Source organism: Oncorhynchus mykiss, chromosome 6 (assembly GCF_057628025.1).
Source record: "Oncorhynchus mykiss isolate SJ-2025 chromosome 6, ASM5762802v1, whole genome shotgun sequence".
Taxonomy (NCBI): domain Eukaryota; kingdom Metazoa; phylum Chordata; class Actinopteri; order Salmoniformes; family Salmonidae; genus Oncorhynchus; species Oncorhynchus mykiss.
Genome location: NC_143027.1, coordinates 66,840,062 through 66,855,387, shown reverse-complemented (window position 1 = coordinate 66,855,387; position 15,326 = coordinate 66,840,062). Strand labels below are relative to the sequence as shown.

Genomic DNA, 15,326 nt, shown 5'->3' with positions numbered 1-15,326 from the left:
TTAACATGGGACGTGTCTTGTGTTTGATTTTCCAGGTGACGGCATCAGAGGTTCTGCCAGAAAGCATGTTCATACCAGTACCAGGCCCAGATAGAGAGGCACAAAGCAGCACCCCACAGGCCACGTCTAACTCCAGCTCTGAAGATATCAAGAAACAAGCCGGTCAGTATAGCACCATGTATTTTCCTGTGCTTTAATTGTCCCTCCTTTCATTTATATGTGAAGGATAGCGATGGTACGGTTCTCCTTTTGGAAAATGTATTGAAAATGTAGGGGATCATGCCAAGGCTGTCATTGACAACAAAGGAAAAATAATGATTCCTGCATCTGCAGGAGTCTGAATTAGTTATTACTTCTGTGTGTTGCAACCTCCCCCTTCCTGGTGATTCTGAAATGATACATGCGTCAAGGACTCCTAAGTAGAGATAAGATGTCCTCTGTTGAAATTACATTTTCTTGCACAAAGACTCTGCTTATGTGGGAGCCTCTTTAATTCATTTTTTTTCTTTCTCTTTATTTATTGACAGAACCTTTAGATACTGAGCCTGAGAAAGGGGTCTCACTGCCTACAGAAATAGCTGAAGCTCGCAAGTCACCTCTGGAGGATCAGCAGTCTGGAAGGGAAGACACAGGATTCCTGTGTTGGAAGAAAGGCTGTAACCAGGTCTTCAAGTCCTCTAACTCCCTCCAGGTGCACTTCAACGAGGTTCACAACAAAAGGCCTCAGCTGCCTGTCTCGGACCGGCATGTCTACAAGTACCGCTGCAACCAGTGCAGCCTGGCCTTCAAGACGGTGGAGAAACTGCAGCTGCACTCGCAGTACCACGTCATCAGAGCAGCCACCATGTGCTGCCTCTGTCAACGCAGCTTCAGGACCCTGCAGGCCTTGAAGAAACATTTGGAGACCAGCCACCTAGAGTTGAGCGAGGCTGACATCCAACAGCTCTATGGAGGCTTACTGATGAACGGAGACCTTATGGTCATGGGAGATCCATCACTTGGAGAGGACCACGGAGGACTGGGAGAAGATGACAAAGAGGGAGAGGACAGTGACCAAGAGGAGAAGCAAAGCCCAACAGGTAGCGACTCTGGCTCATTGCTAGAAGATTTTGGATCAGAGCCCAAGCGTGCCCTGCCATTCAGGAAAGGTCCTAACTTTACCATGGAGAAGTTCCTGGACCCATCTCGTCCTTTCAAGTGCACAGTGTGCAAAGAGTCATTCACACAGAAGAACATTCTTCTGGTTCACTACAACTCTGTCTCACACCTGCACAAGGTCAAGCGGGCCCTACAGGAGTCCACCACTGGTCAACCAGAGCCCACTAGCAGCCCTGACAACAAACCATTCAAGTGCAGCACTTGCAACGTGGCTTACAGCCAGAGCTCTACTCTAGAGATCCACATGCGCTCTGTCCTCCACCAGACCAAGGCCCGAGCAGCCAAGCTTGAAGCAGCAGGAGGAAACACCAGCTCCAGCAGTGGTTCTGGATTAAGTGGCGGTGGATCCTCCAACAACACTTCAACTCCAAGCCCAAGCCCAGCTACTAACTCAACAACCAGCTCCAGCAACCACAGCTCTTCTGGGGCTCAGACTACACAGACTATTCTTGGAGGCAACCACATGAGCCAGTCTCACAGCATTGAAAGCCTTGGGAACTCCTCGATGACTTGTCATCAATCTGAAAACCATGAATCAAAAAAGAAGAAATTTGCAGACATGCTCTCTGCAAGGGGACAGCAGCACCAGCAGCAGCAGCAGCTTCAACAGCAACAGCAACAGCAGTTGGCTCAGGCCCAAGCCCAAGCCCAGGCCCAGCTCCAACAAGAGCTCCAGCAACAAGCTGCCCTCATCCAGTCCCAGCTTTTCAACCCAGCACTTCTTCAGCACTTCCCCATGACAACTGATGCTCTTCACTCACTGCAGCAACAACAGCTGCTCTTCCCTTTCTACATCCCTGGAGCAGAATTCCAACTGAATCCAGAGATGAACCTCAACAGTTCTGCACTTGGCCTGTCAAGCTCCACTGCCAACTCTCTGTTGGAGGACCTGAAGAACTCTGCCCAGCAGGCTCAGGCTCAGAGCTGCCTGCAACAACAGCTGATGCACCACCACCTTCAGCAGCAGCACCAACAGCAGCAGGCCCAAGCCCATTCTCAGGCCCAGGGCCAGATGGCTTTGCTTCAGCAGAGTGCCAATCTACTTCACCAGGCTGAGAAAAAGCAGAAGGCCGCTGCCGCCCACAATGAGAAGCAAGAGAGAGAAAGGGAAATGCAAAGAGAAAAAGAATTAAGAGAGAAAATTGAGGAACATGTCACAAAAGACAGCTCTGACAACAAGTCAAATGAAAAAAAGGATATGCAACAGACTGCAATGAACTCCAACCACGATCCTGGCTTTCCTCCACCAAGGATTGCTTCAGATGCTCGTGGAAATGCCACTAAAGCCCTTCTGGAGAACTTTGGGTTTGAGCTAGTGATTCAATACAATGAAAACAAGCAGAAAGCTCAGAAGAAGCCAGCGGGGCCTGGACCAGCTGGAACAAGCACTCCTGGTGGGATCACGAGAGTGGTGGACCCCATCGAGGGATTGGAGAAGCTGGAATGTGAGGCCTGTGGAAAACTATTTTCCAACATACTGATTCTGAAGAGTCATCAGGAGCACATCCATCAGGCCTTCTTCCCATTCCGCTCCCTGGAGAGATTTGCCAAGGAATACAGAGAGCAGTATGACAAACTGTATCCACTCAGACCCCAGACACCAGAGGCTGCTCCTCCTGCTCCTGCACCTCCTCCTCCTCCTCCTCCTCCACCTCCACCCCCTCCACAGAGAGCCCCAACACCAAATATTCCTGTCTCTGCTCCCTCCATCACACCCCCAACTGTGTCGACCCCACAGCCTCCTGTTCAAATGGCTCAAATTCCCATGCCAATGGATATGCCCCTCTTCTCACCACTCATGATGCAGTCAATGTCTCTACAGTCCATGCCCTCCCAAATGCAATCCCAGATGTCATCTGTGGAGTCACAGTCACTGGCTAATGATCTGGCCCAGCTTTACCAACAGCAACTTACACCAGCCATGCTACAGCAGCAGCAGAATAAGAGGCCCAGGACACGTATCACTGATGACCAGCTTAGGGTCCTTCGGCAGTACTTTGACATCAACAACTCCCCCAATGAGGAGCAGATTAAGGAGATGGCAGATAAGTCAGGGCTGCCCCAGAAAGTCATCAAACACTGGTTCCGCAACACCCTCTTCAAAGAGCGCCAGCGCAACAAAGACTCACCCTACAACTTCAACAACCCACCCATTACCACTATGGAGGATACCAAAATTGACTCTAAACCCCCTTCCCCTGAGCCTCAAAGACAGGAATGTTATGGGAGTAAAAGATCCTCAAGAACAAGGTTTACAGACTACCAATTGCGGGTGCTTCAGGACTTCTTTGATGCTAACGCCTACCCCAAAGATGATGAATTTGAACAGCTCTCCAACCTTCTGAGCCTCCCCACCCGTGTCATTGTGGTGTGGTTCCAAAATGCTCGTCAGAAGGCACGCAAGAATTATGAAAACCAGGGGGATGGAAGCAAAGATGGTGAACGAAGAGAGCTGTCCAATGACCGTTACATTCGCACCACCAACCTGAACTACCAGTGCAAGAAATGCAGTCTGGTTTTCCAGCGTATATTTGACCTCATAAAGCACCAAAAGAAGCTGTGTTACAAAGATGAAGACGATGACGGGCAATACGACAGCCAAAACGAGGACTCTATGGATCTTTCTCATGAATACTACACCCCCTCTGGGTCCTCCTGTCACACCCCTATGCCTTCTTCCTCAAGCCTCTGCCCTCTCCCTCCGTCCACGTCAGCTTTTTCCCACCTCTCATCCTCTGAGAAGGAGGAAGCCTCACCAGCTAACACATCAAACTCTTATGATGAGAAGCCCAAACATTTGGCTGAAATGTCCTCAGATCCACGTGAGCATCAGACCACCATCAAACAGGAGACTGTGCATCAGCCCCAATCTGAGACTCAACATCAGAGAAGAGAAGCACGAGATGAAAAGCCACAAACAGCCCCAAAGACAAACAAGCATTCTTCTCCTTCCCTCTCTCAGCAGCAACGTGAGTGTGGTCCCTCAGCCTCTCAGACAAGCCAGGCTGAGAGAGCTTCTCAGAGCTCCCACATGGGCCTCAACCCTCACATGAGCTCTGCATCACAGCAACAGCTGGCACAGCAAATGATTCAATACCAGTGTGAGCAGTGCAAGCTTGGCTTCCCAACCTTTGAGCACTGGCAGGAACACCAGCAACTCCACTTCCTCTCTGTACAAAACCAATTCATCCACCCTCAGTTCTTGGACCGCCCAATGGACATGCCCTTCATGTTGTTTGATCCTAGCAATCCCCTGTTGGCCAGTCAACTCCTCTCTGGGGCTATGCCACAGATCCCAAGCAGCTCTGCCACCTCTCCATCAACACCCACCTCCACCATGAACTCCCTGAAGAGGAAGTTGGAGGAGAAAGCAGGCACTAGCCCAGGAGAGAATGACAGCACCAACAGTGGGGAGGAGCCACAAAGAGACAAGCGCCTAAGGACTACCATCACACCTGAGCAGCTGGAGATCCTCTACCAGAAATACCTGTTGGACTCAAACCCCACTCGTAAAATGCTTGACCACATCGCTCATGAGGTGGGACTGAAGAAGAGGGTAGTGCAAGTTTGGTTCCAAAATACCAGAGCCAGGGAAAGGAAGGGTCAGTTTCGGGCTGTAGGGCCTGCTCAAGCTCACCGGCGATGCCCTTTTTGTCGTGCTCTCTTCAAGGCGAAAACTGCACTAGAGGCACATATCCGTTCCCGCCATTGGCATGAAGCCAAACGTGCCGGTTACAACTTAGCTCTCTCTGGCATGTTCACTGAGGAAGGGATGCAAATGAAGATGGATCCTCTGGATATCTCCAGCTATTCCCAGCTTGCACCTTCTAACAATGATGGACAATGCTCCTCTCTGTCACCAGTGAGCAAAAACATGGACTTGTCTCCAAGGGCCCTTATGAGCCCTTCATCCATTAAAGTTGAAGGAGGAATGGAGGACTTTGAGAGTCCATCTATGTCCTCTGTCAACCTTAGCTTTGACCAGAACAAACTTGATAATGACGACTGTTCTTCAGTGAATACGGCCATCACAGATACCACCACTGGTGATGAGGCCAATGCTGACAATGACAGTGCTGATCAAAAGCATGGTCAAAATAGTGGTGATTATCTATCTAAGTCTGTGGGTACAGCCCCCTCCCTTGAAAATGACGACCAGATGTCCTCAGGGCTGGTGAGCCCTGCGACAAGCTATTATGCTAGAGACTATGAAAATGAGAATATAATTGACTACAGTGAGACCTCCAGTCTGGCTGATCCCTGCTCACCAAGCCCCGGAGCTTCCGGCAGCAGGAGCATCGACAGTGGAGACCGTCCTGGCCAGAAGCGCTTCCGAACTCAGATGACTAACCTCCAGCTGAAGCTGCTCAAGTCCTGCTTCAATGACTACAGGACACCTACCATGCTGGAGTGTGAGGTACTTGGCAATGATATCGGACTTCCAAAGAGGGTGGTTCAGGTGTGGTTCCAGAATGCTCGCGCCAAGGAGAAAAAGGCCAAGCTCAGCATGGCTAAGCACTTCGGGATCAACCACACATCCTACGAGGGGCCGAAGACGGAGTGCTCTTTGTGCGGTGTCAAGTACAGTGCCCGTCTCTCCGTGCGAGATCACATCTTCTCTGCGCAACACATCACCAAGGTAAAGGACACCATTGGGAGCCAACTGGACAAGGAGAAGGAGTACTTTGACCCAGCCACTGTCCGTCAGCTAATGGCCCAGCAGGAGATGGATCGCATCAAGAAAGCCAATGAGGTCCTGGGACTGGCACAGCAGCAAGCCATGCAGCAGCAGGGGATCTTTGATAGCCCCGCCCTGCAGGCCCTGAACCTTCAGTCTGCCTATTCAAATCTGCAAGGGATGCCCCCTGGACTTCTGCCAGGTGTCGGAAGCACCTCCCTACCTGGCTTTAACTCATCAAACTCAGGTATGACATCGCTCAGTCACTCTTTCATCAGAGTTGTCTTAAACCGATGAAGCACTCTTGGATCAAATGTAATATTTTGTCATATCCATAATTGAAAAGAAGTGCTGTACCAGTATGGAGAGGGAAATGTAGGGTCTCATTCAAGTAAAACCATTAACTAGGTCTTAACGGGGAAAACTAGTAAGCACTTTGGAATTAATAGGGCTCTGAATTTCGCCTACATTTTCCAGTATGTAGCGTTTCGACCTTCTTCAGATGAAATATCCTTGTCATCAATCAATCTGTCATCTGGAAATATTCACATTGGAATACATACATGTAATACAATATAACAGTGTGAGGGCACCTTCCATTTTAATCTGGATTTGCCAGGCACCTGTAAGCAGGTTATTTTTACATCACGTTGTATTTCATAATGAATCATGCATTCTAGTAAAAGTAATTCATTTCATTCATTTGACAGTGTTGGCCTGCGTTATTGGAGAGACGCTGCTACAACAAACAAATACAATATAAAATCTGAATGAGCATCTTCAGACATCTGCTGTCAACTTTCTGATCTACTTGAACTGTTACCACTCAGTTAGAGAACATTAAACAAAGTCCTAAAATGAATACTAATAGCTCACTTCCTTCTCTAACCTCTTTGACCTTGGGAACATTAGTAGTACTTGACATTATTATCATTTAAATTACATGTTTTGATTTCCTAAGTTTGTTTAAAGGTCAGTGTCATACTTTATGTAAAGAAACCATTTGCACATGTTTGAAGTAGTAGATACTGGAGTCCTTATTATGTTAAGATGTATCTAAATCCTCAGTTTGTCTGTTGTTTTCTTTATTATTGCCCAGCTACTTCTTGATTGATTAACTCTAGTAAATATTGTGATTGAGACCTCTTCTCATGGGCCTTCCTGGAAAGGCTGAGTTTCTGATTGGCTAACGTTGAATCAGCAAATCCTATCAAATTAATGACCTCTGGTGAAAAACATTTATCTTCAATAAAGTGCTCAGTTATTAATGCACCGAGCTCCAATAATTAGTGCGTACAGTACCTCTCTGGAACACCTTAGAAAAACACATACATGCATCTATGAATAACTAATGTCTTGAATCCCCCTCTAACTCTGAATTCTCCTATTTCTCTGTTTCATCTCCTCTAGCTTTAACTCCTCCCAAACCTCCAAACCTCCTGAACATGCCTGGTGCCAGTGTTCCTTCACCCAGCCTCCCTACATCTGGATTACCCAACAAGCCTCCCTCTTCCTCCTCATTGGCATCACCCAGCCCAGCACAGGCCAACACATCTGTCGCCCACTCCAGCCCTACTTCCACCTCCACCACCACAACAACCCAGTCAGGCTCCCGGCCTGAACACCCCAAAGAGCGTAATGCTGAGAGGTCAAGAGAGAAGGAGAAGCCCCACCACAAGGAGAAGACAGAGAAGCCCTCAACGCCATCCTCCACTGGAGGCACCCCAGCCCCATCCACCTCTGCTGCCAGCGCCAAGAAAGAAAAACAAGACGCAGCTGTGCCCGCCACCTCCATGCCCACACCGGGTATGGAGTATGTGGTAGACCCTGCCCAGCTCCAGGCCCTGCAGGCTGCCTTGGCATCAGACCCTACAGCTCTACTGACTAGTCAGTTCCTGCCCTACTTCATGCCTGGATTTTCCCCTTATTACGCCCCGCAAATACCTGGAGCTCTCCAAGGCGGCTATCTGCAGCCAATGTACGGCATGGAAAGCATGTTCCCCTACAACCCAACATTGTCCCAAGCGCTGATGGGCCTGTCCCCAGGGTCCCTGCTTCAGCACTACCAGCAATATCAGCAGAGCCTGCAGGAGGCACTACAGCAGCAGCAGCAGCAGCTTCAGCAGATCCAGCAACCCAAAGCGAGCCAAACTCCAGTTCTCCTTCAACCCTTGGGGGACCGCAAAGAATCTGCCAAAGATCCAGCGAAAACAGAGGAGCAGAAAGGCAACCCCCACCGAGAGACCTCTTCCTCCTCCTCCTCCTCTCACAATAACCTACCCTCCAAGCAGAACGAGATGGATGGCAAAGTCGCAGACCCCCTTCTAGACCAGTACATCGTCCCCAAGGTGCAGTACAGGCTGGCGTGTCGCAAATGTCAAGCAGTCTTCAGCAAGGAAGAAGCGGCCATCAATCACCTGAAGTCTATCTGCTTTTTCGGTCAGTCTGTGGCAAACCTGCAAGAGGTGTTGCTGCGTGTCCCCAGTGGCGCAGGTGCAGGGGTGGGCAGCCTCTACGACTGCCTGGCCTGCGACACCACGTTGGATGGGGACAAAGCGCTTAGTCAACACCTGGATTCGGCTTTGCACAAACACAGAACAATCAAGCGATCAGCCAGAAATGCCAAAGAGCACGCTACTAGTTTATTACCTCACTCTTCAGCCTGCTTCCCCGATCCTAACACCGCATCTACCTCGCAGTCTGCCACTCATCTCATCAGCACCCCCCCTCCCCCGCCAACGACATCAGCCACCATGCCGTCCTCCTCTGTCTCTTCATCCTTGTGCTCCTCCTCTGCCACCCCACTCAACACCACAGCTGCCGGCAAACCCTGGCCCCAGGCCCCTTTCTCCAGAGCTTTAGCTGGGAAGCCCAATGCCACTTCTTCTTCTTCTTCTTCTTTTCCTCCAGTATCCTCACATTCAACGGTTACCTCAAGTTCATTGAGCACCTCAGGAGTTCAGACCTCGATACCAACAGACGTCTTTACCGACGAGTCTGACTCTGACAGCAGTCAGAAGTCAGCAGACAGGCTGGGCAGGACGGCAGAGGTGCCGCAACAGCCCGGCTGTCTCAAAGACAGTAGTAGTTGTAGTAGTAATCTTGCTAGTGTAGGAACGGACTCCATCAGATTGTAAAAGAGCTTTCGATGATGGACAATATTTTAAAAACGCAAAAGACAAAAAAAAACACAAATGGGAAAAAACTAACAAAAAAGCAGCGATGTTAAAATACGTTTAAAAGTATACAAAACAATTTCAGAAAAAGATGTGTAAAGACTAACTGCAATTCCAAAGCTTGTAACCAAAAATTTAAATGTTAGTGGATTGTTTTCCCATATCAACATGCTGGTTTTCATTTCTTTCAACTGAAATATATACATATATATGTATAAGAATAGAAAAGATCACTGCAGTTAAGTTTTGGGTAATGATAGAGGAATGCTGTATAGCAATGGACTGCCTCAAAGTTGTTAAATGGCCCCAAGAACCCTTTTGACAAAGTCAACAAGCTGTCCCTTGTTTGTGTAATTATTTCCACTTAATAGCACAGTCACAAAAAGCCAGTATGTACTGTATGGGAGAATAGTCTAACAGTTTTCTGCTGTCAAAGCGTTCAAATACCAATGGCTTGCAAAAGTAAAAAGAATAATGTAATGTCTATTTTATTCTCAGGTCAACAGCTCACAGACGTTTTTCTGTTACAGAAATTCATTGTTTTACACCTTTTGTTCCGAACAGGAGAAACATTTGTGGTTTTTTTCTCCAGGAATTGATTTTAACGACAGAAAGTTTTAAAATGAGTGAAAACATCATAAAGGCATAGCTTTCTGGGCATTTAAAAGGGTAGCTGATCTGCTGATTTTAAACATTTGAAATACTCTTAAAGGGGGAAATGTAGTAATCCCATTGTACCCAGACACGGAGAGCATTGCAGACATGTTGATGGGGGATAAAAAAAGATTTTTTTTGATAAAAAAAACTTTCTGTATTTATGATAGATATGAACATTTTTGGTGTTAAGTAGATTGTTGCATTGGAAATGAATTTAAACAGTATGGTAGATTGAAAAAAAACTTTGTGTACATTTAGCTTTTGTATCGTCCAACTTTAAGGCGCTTCATTTGATGTTGTCTTGGTCATTCCGATAGACTAGATTATGGAGCAGTAACTTACCTGAACTTTATTTCTGTCTTATTCTCGGCTTCTTGGCTAACGTTCACCCAACTGCCACTCTCCCACTAGGCAGGATCCTCTCTTTCAAAATGTTTTTTCTCTCTGTTTTGGTTGGTATGGTTCTAACCAAGAAAGAAAAAAAGACCTGGGGTGAAATGTTAAACAATATTTAATTTTATTTCTGTTACCTTTGTGCACTTAACTCTGTCTGACTCATAATTCTCACTTTACTTGTCCCTCTCTCTCCTCACTTTGTTTTTCTCCTCCCCTGCATCTGTAGATATGAAGATAGTTACTCCTCCTCGTGCACTACGAAGCAGGCCTTTTGTTCTTCATGTAGTGTGGCTACAGTCTTTTTTCGGCTTTATTTTAATTTAGACTTTACGTTGTTGTTGTCATAGATGAAAATTAAAAAATAATAATAATAATAATAATTATCACGCTTTAAAACAAAAAGAAAATCCAAAGACTAAACACTTTCACCATTGGTGCATAAAGATGAGAAAAGAGGCTTCTTTATACTTGAGAATTTGTTGCTGTTTTTAGAGGAAAGAAAACAAAGTTTTAAAATAAAGGAGTACGCATCAGAGTTGCCGTTTTTGCTTCTTTGCAAGCAGATAGGTGGCTTTTTTACGTAAAATACCAAGAATACCAAAAACCAAAAAAGGGCCCTTGTCCTTGCATTGTGGAGTAGCACCGTTACAGAGCCATTGCAGTTTGTAAGATAGAGGTTATAAATCTTTGTTTTAACTTTTCTGTCACTCACAAAAAGTACTTTTTTTAAAAGAAAATGTATAAGGTCTGGTCTTCAAGGACATACGTTTTGCTGCTAATGTAGAATTTTGAAAAAAGAATACCTAGCTAGATGCATGCTCATTTTGCTTTTTGGCTAAGCTTTAACTAAAACAACAATAAACCATTTTCCTGCCTCTGCCACATCTTTTTTTTTTCTTCTTGCAAAAACGGAACTTTGAAGACTGTGAATATATGTTCCAAAGGACATTTCTGCCAATTTTCTTTTTGAACAGACCAATGTTTAAAGCCAATGATATATAACATTAGTATAGAACAGTGCATTCCAAATATCACATCAAAGTAGTTTTTTTTTCTTAAGCAAGGACTGATTTCATTTGAATTAATTCGAATTTTTATGATTTTTTTCTCATTTCTAAGGTGAGCTAAGGTAAGCTGTTGTGTGAAGTTAGCATTCTGTTTGCTGAACAAAATGACCTAGATCTGTCATTTAGTGTCTGGCATGGAAAGTTGATAAGAACCCCTCCTTCCAGTTAAGTTTGTTACTCACTTGATCAGCAAGTAATAGTGGTTACCAATACATGTATATAATACATCTGGTACTGACGCGTCTCCTAGGTTACATCATCATGCCTCTCAACTTACAAGTCTCAGAAGGAAATAAAGTCTGGAGTGCCGGCCCAACTTCCTGGGACATCCAATTGTGACTTGCCCCAGGTGTCTGCAGGGCGTTAAGCCATTTTCACGCACGATGTTGATTACAGGTTTCTAAGGGACGTCTTCATTCCAAAGCGTTATAAGTCTGGAAAAAGTAGGAGTTTTTTTGAAGATGTCCCTTGTGTTCAGATACTGTAGTTAAGAGGTATGTCATGCCTTCATGTCCAAAGAGCTCACTCGCTCCATCTTATTGCAGTGGAAATGGATGTGCTTAATTATCCCCACTCTCTCATAGATGAAAAACGTTTATTTAATTCCTTTACACCAAAACCAAGGCATATTTAAATTTGTGAATAACTGGTTTTCGGCCACTAGTGTATAGCAAGTGTATTTGCCCTAATTGATACAAAGCTGCAATCTAGGAAGTGTGTTAAAAGTGTTACGTCTTGCAGAGCAATGTGATTTGGTGTTAATACTTCCTTACGCATGCTGTTGAGATTGGGTTGATTTGGTCTGCAAGCTTGCCACTCCTCTAATCATGTTCTCTAGAATATTGTTCATATGATTCTTTTTTGAGAATTCTAATGTTGTACAGTTTATTCTTGAATGCGTTTGCTTTATTTTGGTTTTCAGATGTCAGACATGTATTATTATTTTCTTATAACTATTTGTATGTTATTTTAGTTTCTGTATATTACTTTTCCTCATATAAATTAACACTAGCTTTAATTTCAATTGCTGAATTAAAAAAAAAAAAACTTTATTCTATGACCTGGCCACTTTATGGTGTAATAATGTTCTTATATTTGTTTGTCTTTTTTGACACTGTTTGATCTCTTATTTCCAAAGTGTAATCTTTGTTTTGGGCTCTTTTGTGGAAGACGGTCATGGTCTTCTTCACAACAGATTCAGCCAGCATGGACTGTGTGTGTGAGTTTGTATGTGTGCGTGTGAGTGAGTGTGTTTCATAAGAGCCAGCATCAGTTTTGAGTTTTTATACATTTTATTTTATACTGTACTTTTATTTACGCACCAAAACGTACTGAACCGAAAGCTGGATTATGAATAAAGTGGTGAAGTTTTAGAAAATTTGAATTTTAAAGTTAACAAAAATCAAAAAGAGGAGGAAGACGATACCGAAGCACTGAGCAGTTTTTATTTTGATTGAATATATGAATGTGGCCAAAGCTTTATGCAGTTAAAAACAAAAATTTAAATTACAATTTGTGCCCCAGATAAGTGTATATTTTATTGTGGCACAAAACAATAGATAACTGAGATCCTTTGACTCACATTGGGATACTTGATTTTCATGGACAATTACAAAGAAATAAAAAGACAAGGTTTTGCTGTAGAGGTCATCTTTTGCCCACTGTGAAAATGAACATGTATACAGATATAGATATATTTAAAACAAGACATCAACTTTTTTGTTTGAAATGATAAAGAAGGAATGAAAAGAAGAAATGAACTCTGGGAAACTTTGGAGATCTTGCTGAGAGGACAGGGGAGGCTGTGGGCACACCAAAACTGGGCATGGGAGCCAAAGGCAGGCTCAAGGCGGCTTTAATATCACAACCATATTTGCTTACATCTCTGAGATGGGAATGGACTCTGGAACCAGTGGACATGTGACACAGAGAGGAAAGACATTAGATAAAGAAGCTGAACTATAGTGGCTCCGGCTGCTTCCTTGTTGCTCTGTCTGTCTCTCTCTCTTCTCCAGCTCTGCCTCGGCTTCTGCTCTTTTACGGACATGTTTCCGCACTTCTGGACGGGATGGACAGAGATGCTCGCTTCATTTCTCCCGGTTCATGTTGTTGCTACCTGTTTCATTTCCTCCTGCTTGTCTCGCTGATGGACAAGTATAAGCTCTCCAGTCAGATGGCGGCTCGCCCCTCTCTCTGTTCATCACACCAACCAAAAAGAGAAATGAGCCAGAGAGAAAGGGGAAGGGTTTTCTAGGCTGCCATTCCTAAAGAGGCAGTTACACACAAAAAAAGCGAATCAACCAAAATTAACAACCAAACTAACAAACAACCAAACAAAACCATTTGCTCCAACTTCAAAGATGAACTGTTACTTGGAGCTCTCTCTGTTCCTTTTGTGACTCCTGGTGCCACAATGTTTTTTTAATGCTTTTTCTTTTTCTTTCTGTTTCCTTGAATTATTCCTCCTCCGAGCCTCACAAGCATGGCTCCGTGGCTCCAGGCAGCCCACTGAGGGTAGAAAAAACAGCCTTGCAATGTACAAAAAAGAGCAAGTTAAACCAAAAATGTTGTTCTTGATGTCTTTTCTATACTGTAGTCTTGTTAGCTTTTTTGTTACTGTAATTATATGATGAAGATTTCCAAACTGTACCAAATTACATGGAAACTAACATACATAAAACCACATGGAACTTCAGACTTTTAAAGAAACTTTTGTCACAGAAACCTTGTTGTCCTAGTTAAGTTGATTGTAGATGGTAATTGAATATACTCCTTTGAAAATATTTCATCAAGTATGTTTCTTGCTCATTGTGATACATTAAAAAAGGATGAGCATAAAATGCATTACTTGTGTGCCTCATCCTTGTGTGTTTTGTTTGAATTCAGTTGTATTGTATGAATGAAGACTGCAGATGAAGAGTGCAAAAGTCAAGTGTCACATACAGAGAGAAAATGTTGAACACTGAATAGCAGTTTGTACATTTAGCTCAAATCGGAATGCCTTTCCTGCCATGAATGATTTGTATACGTTGATACTACTATAGCTGCACTCTCTATACCAACCATGAACGTTTGATCCTTTATGCTTTCTTCTGTATTTACAGTGTAGAGTTGAAATACAGTAACCTTACACAGCCATAGCTTAGCAGTATTCTCCATAATATCTATTATTGTCCAAACTTATCCTTCACATTTGTATCCTATTAAGGGTAATAATGATCTTAAAACATCATTTGCATCGTCATTGTTTTAATTAATGTGTAACAAGTGTGATCTTGTCAGATCCCTTTAGCCTCTTCTAAATCTTCCATGCCCTGAGATGTGTCATCCTTCATATTTAGATCCCTGGTAGGGATGCTCTCTGGACATGATTAATTAAAACATATTAAGGAACGAATGCAGGATCTCACTTAATTAGAAGTGGCTGTTTGTGACTAATTCAAGTTGATTAAGGCTGAGAAAAATTCTAACTCCGAGTGAAGTATATTGTGAACAGCAGTACTTTTTAATTCCTTTTGACTGATGTTGGAACTCAAGTGCATTGTGTATTAGTACTGGGCACTTATTGGAAAATGAAGTCATTGAGAAGCTTGGATTTCTGATTGTTAGTGCTTGTGTGTGCTGTTTGCAGCTCTCAGCCTTGAGAATACGCTACATGTGCGCATTTGAATGGAGAATTTGCTAGCGTGAGTGTCTGTGTGTGTCATAGTTTTACATGTGTTTTGATGACTATTGGAATGAGGATGTGAGAATGAAAGGCAAATTAGCTTGTACCTGATCACATATGGCACAACGAGACCAGAGCCAGATCACATATGGCACAACGAGACCAGAGACATGTATTTAGAGAGTTGGGCCAATGTGGTTTCTGTATTATGATGCATTGACATGACACTATAATATTCTATGGCAGCCATGTTAGCTCCCCATTAACATTACATGGGGAATATTTAAACCATAGAATTAGAATTAGAATGCTACATTTCAATAGTATTTTGGTATGATCTCTATGATTTAAACAATGCTATGTAACTGAATGTCTAGAATTAGAACAATATTCAACATTGTAAAAGTTGGCCCAACTCTCTAAATATGTGACTCTAAAAGAGACCTTTCAAAGGGCTACGGGGACAGGATGTTCTATGACTCCTAATGAGCAACCTGGAGGCCAAGAGTCGACTCACTCTGGTCCCA

At 44.1% G+C, this 15,326-nt stretch overlaps 1 protein-coding gene across 5 annotated transcripts in view; it reads left to right on the top strand.

Annotated features, from left to right (window-relative positions):
* LOC110526399 (zinc finger homeobox protein 3) overlaps nucleotides 1-13,976 on the top strand; it is a 170,058-nt gene extending 156,082 nt beyond the window's left edge. For all 5 annotated transcript variants that reach the window (XM_036980760.2, XM_090239352.1, XM_036980763.2 and 2 more), the window contains 3 exons: nucleotides 36-162; nucleotides 528-6,083; nucleotides 7,247-13,976. In XM_036980760.2, the coding sequence (XP_036836655.2) occupies nucleotides 36-162; nucleotides 528-6,083; nucleotides 7,247-8,973 (7,410 nt within the window). In that variant the 3' untranslated portion in view covers nucleotides 8,974-13,976. The remainder of the gene's footprint in view (nucleotides 1-35; nucleotides 163-527; nucleotides 6,084-7,246) is intronic.
* Nucleotides 13,977-15,326: the final 1,350 nt, after the last annotated feature.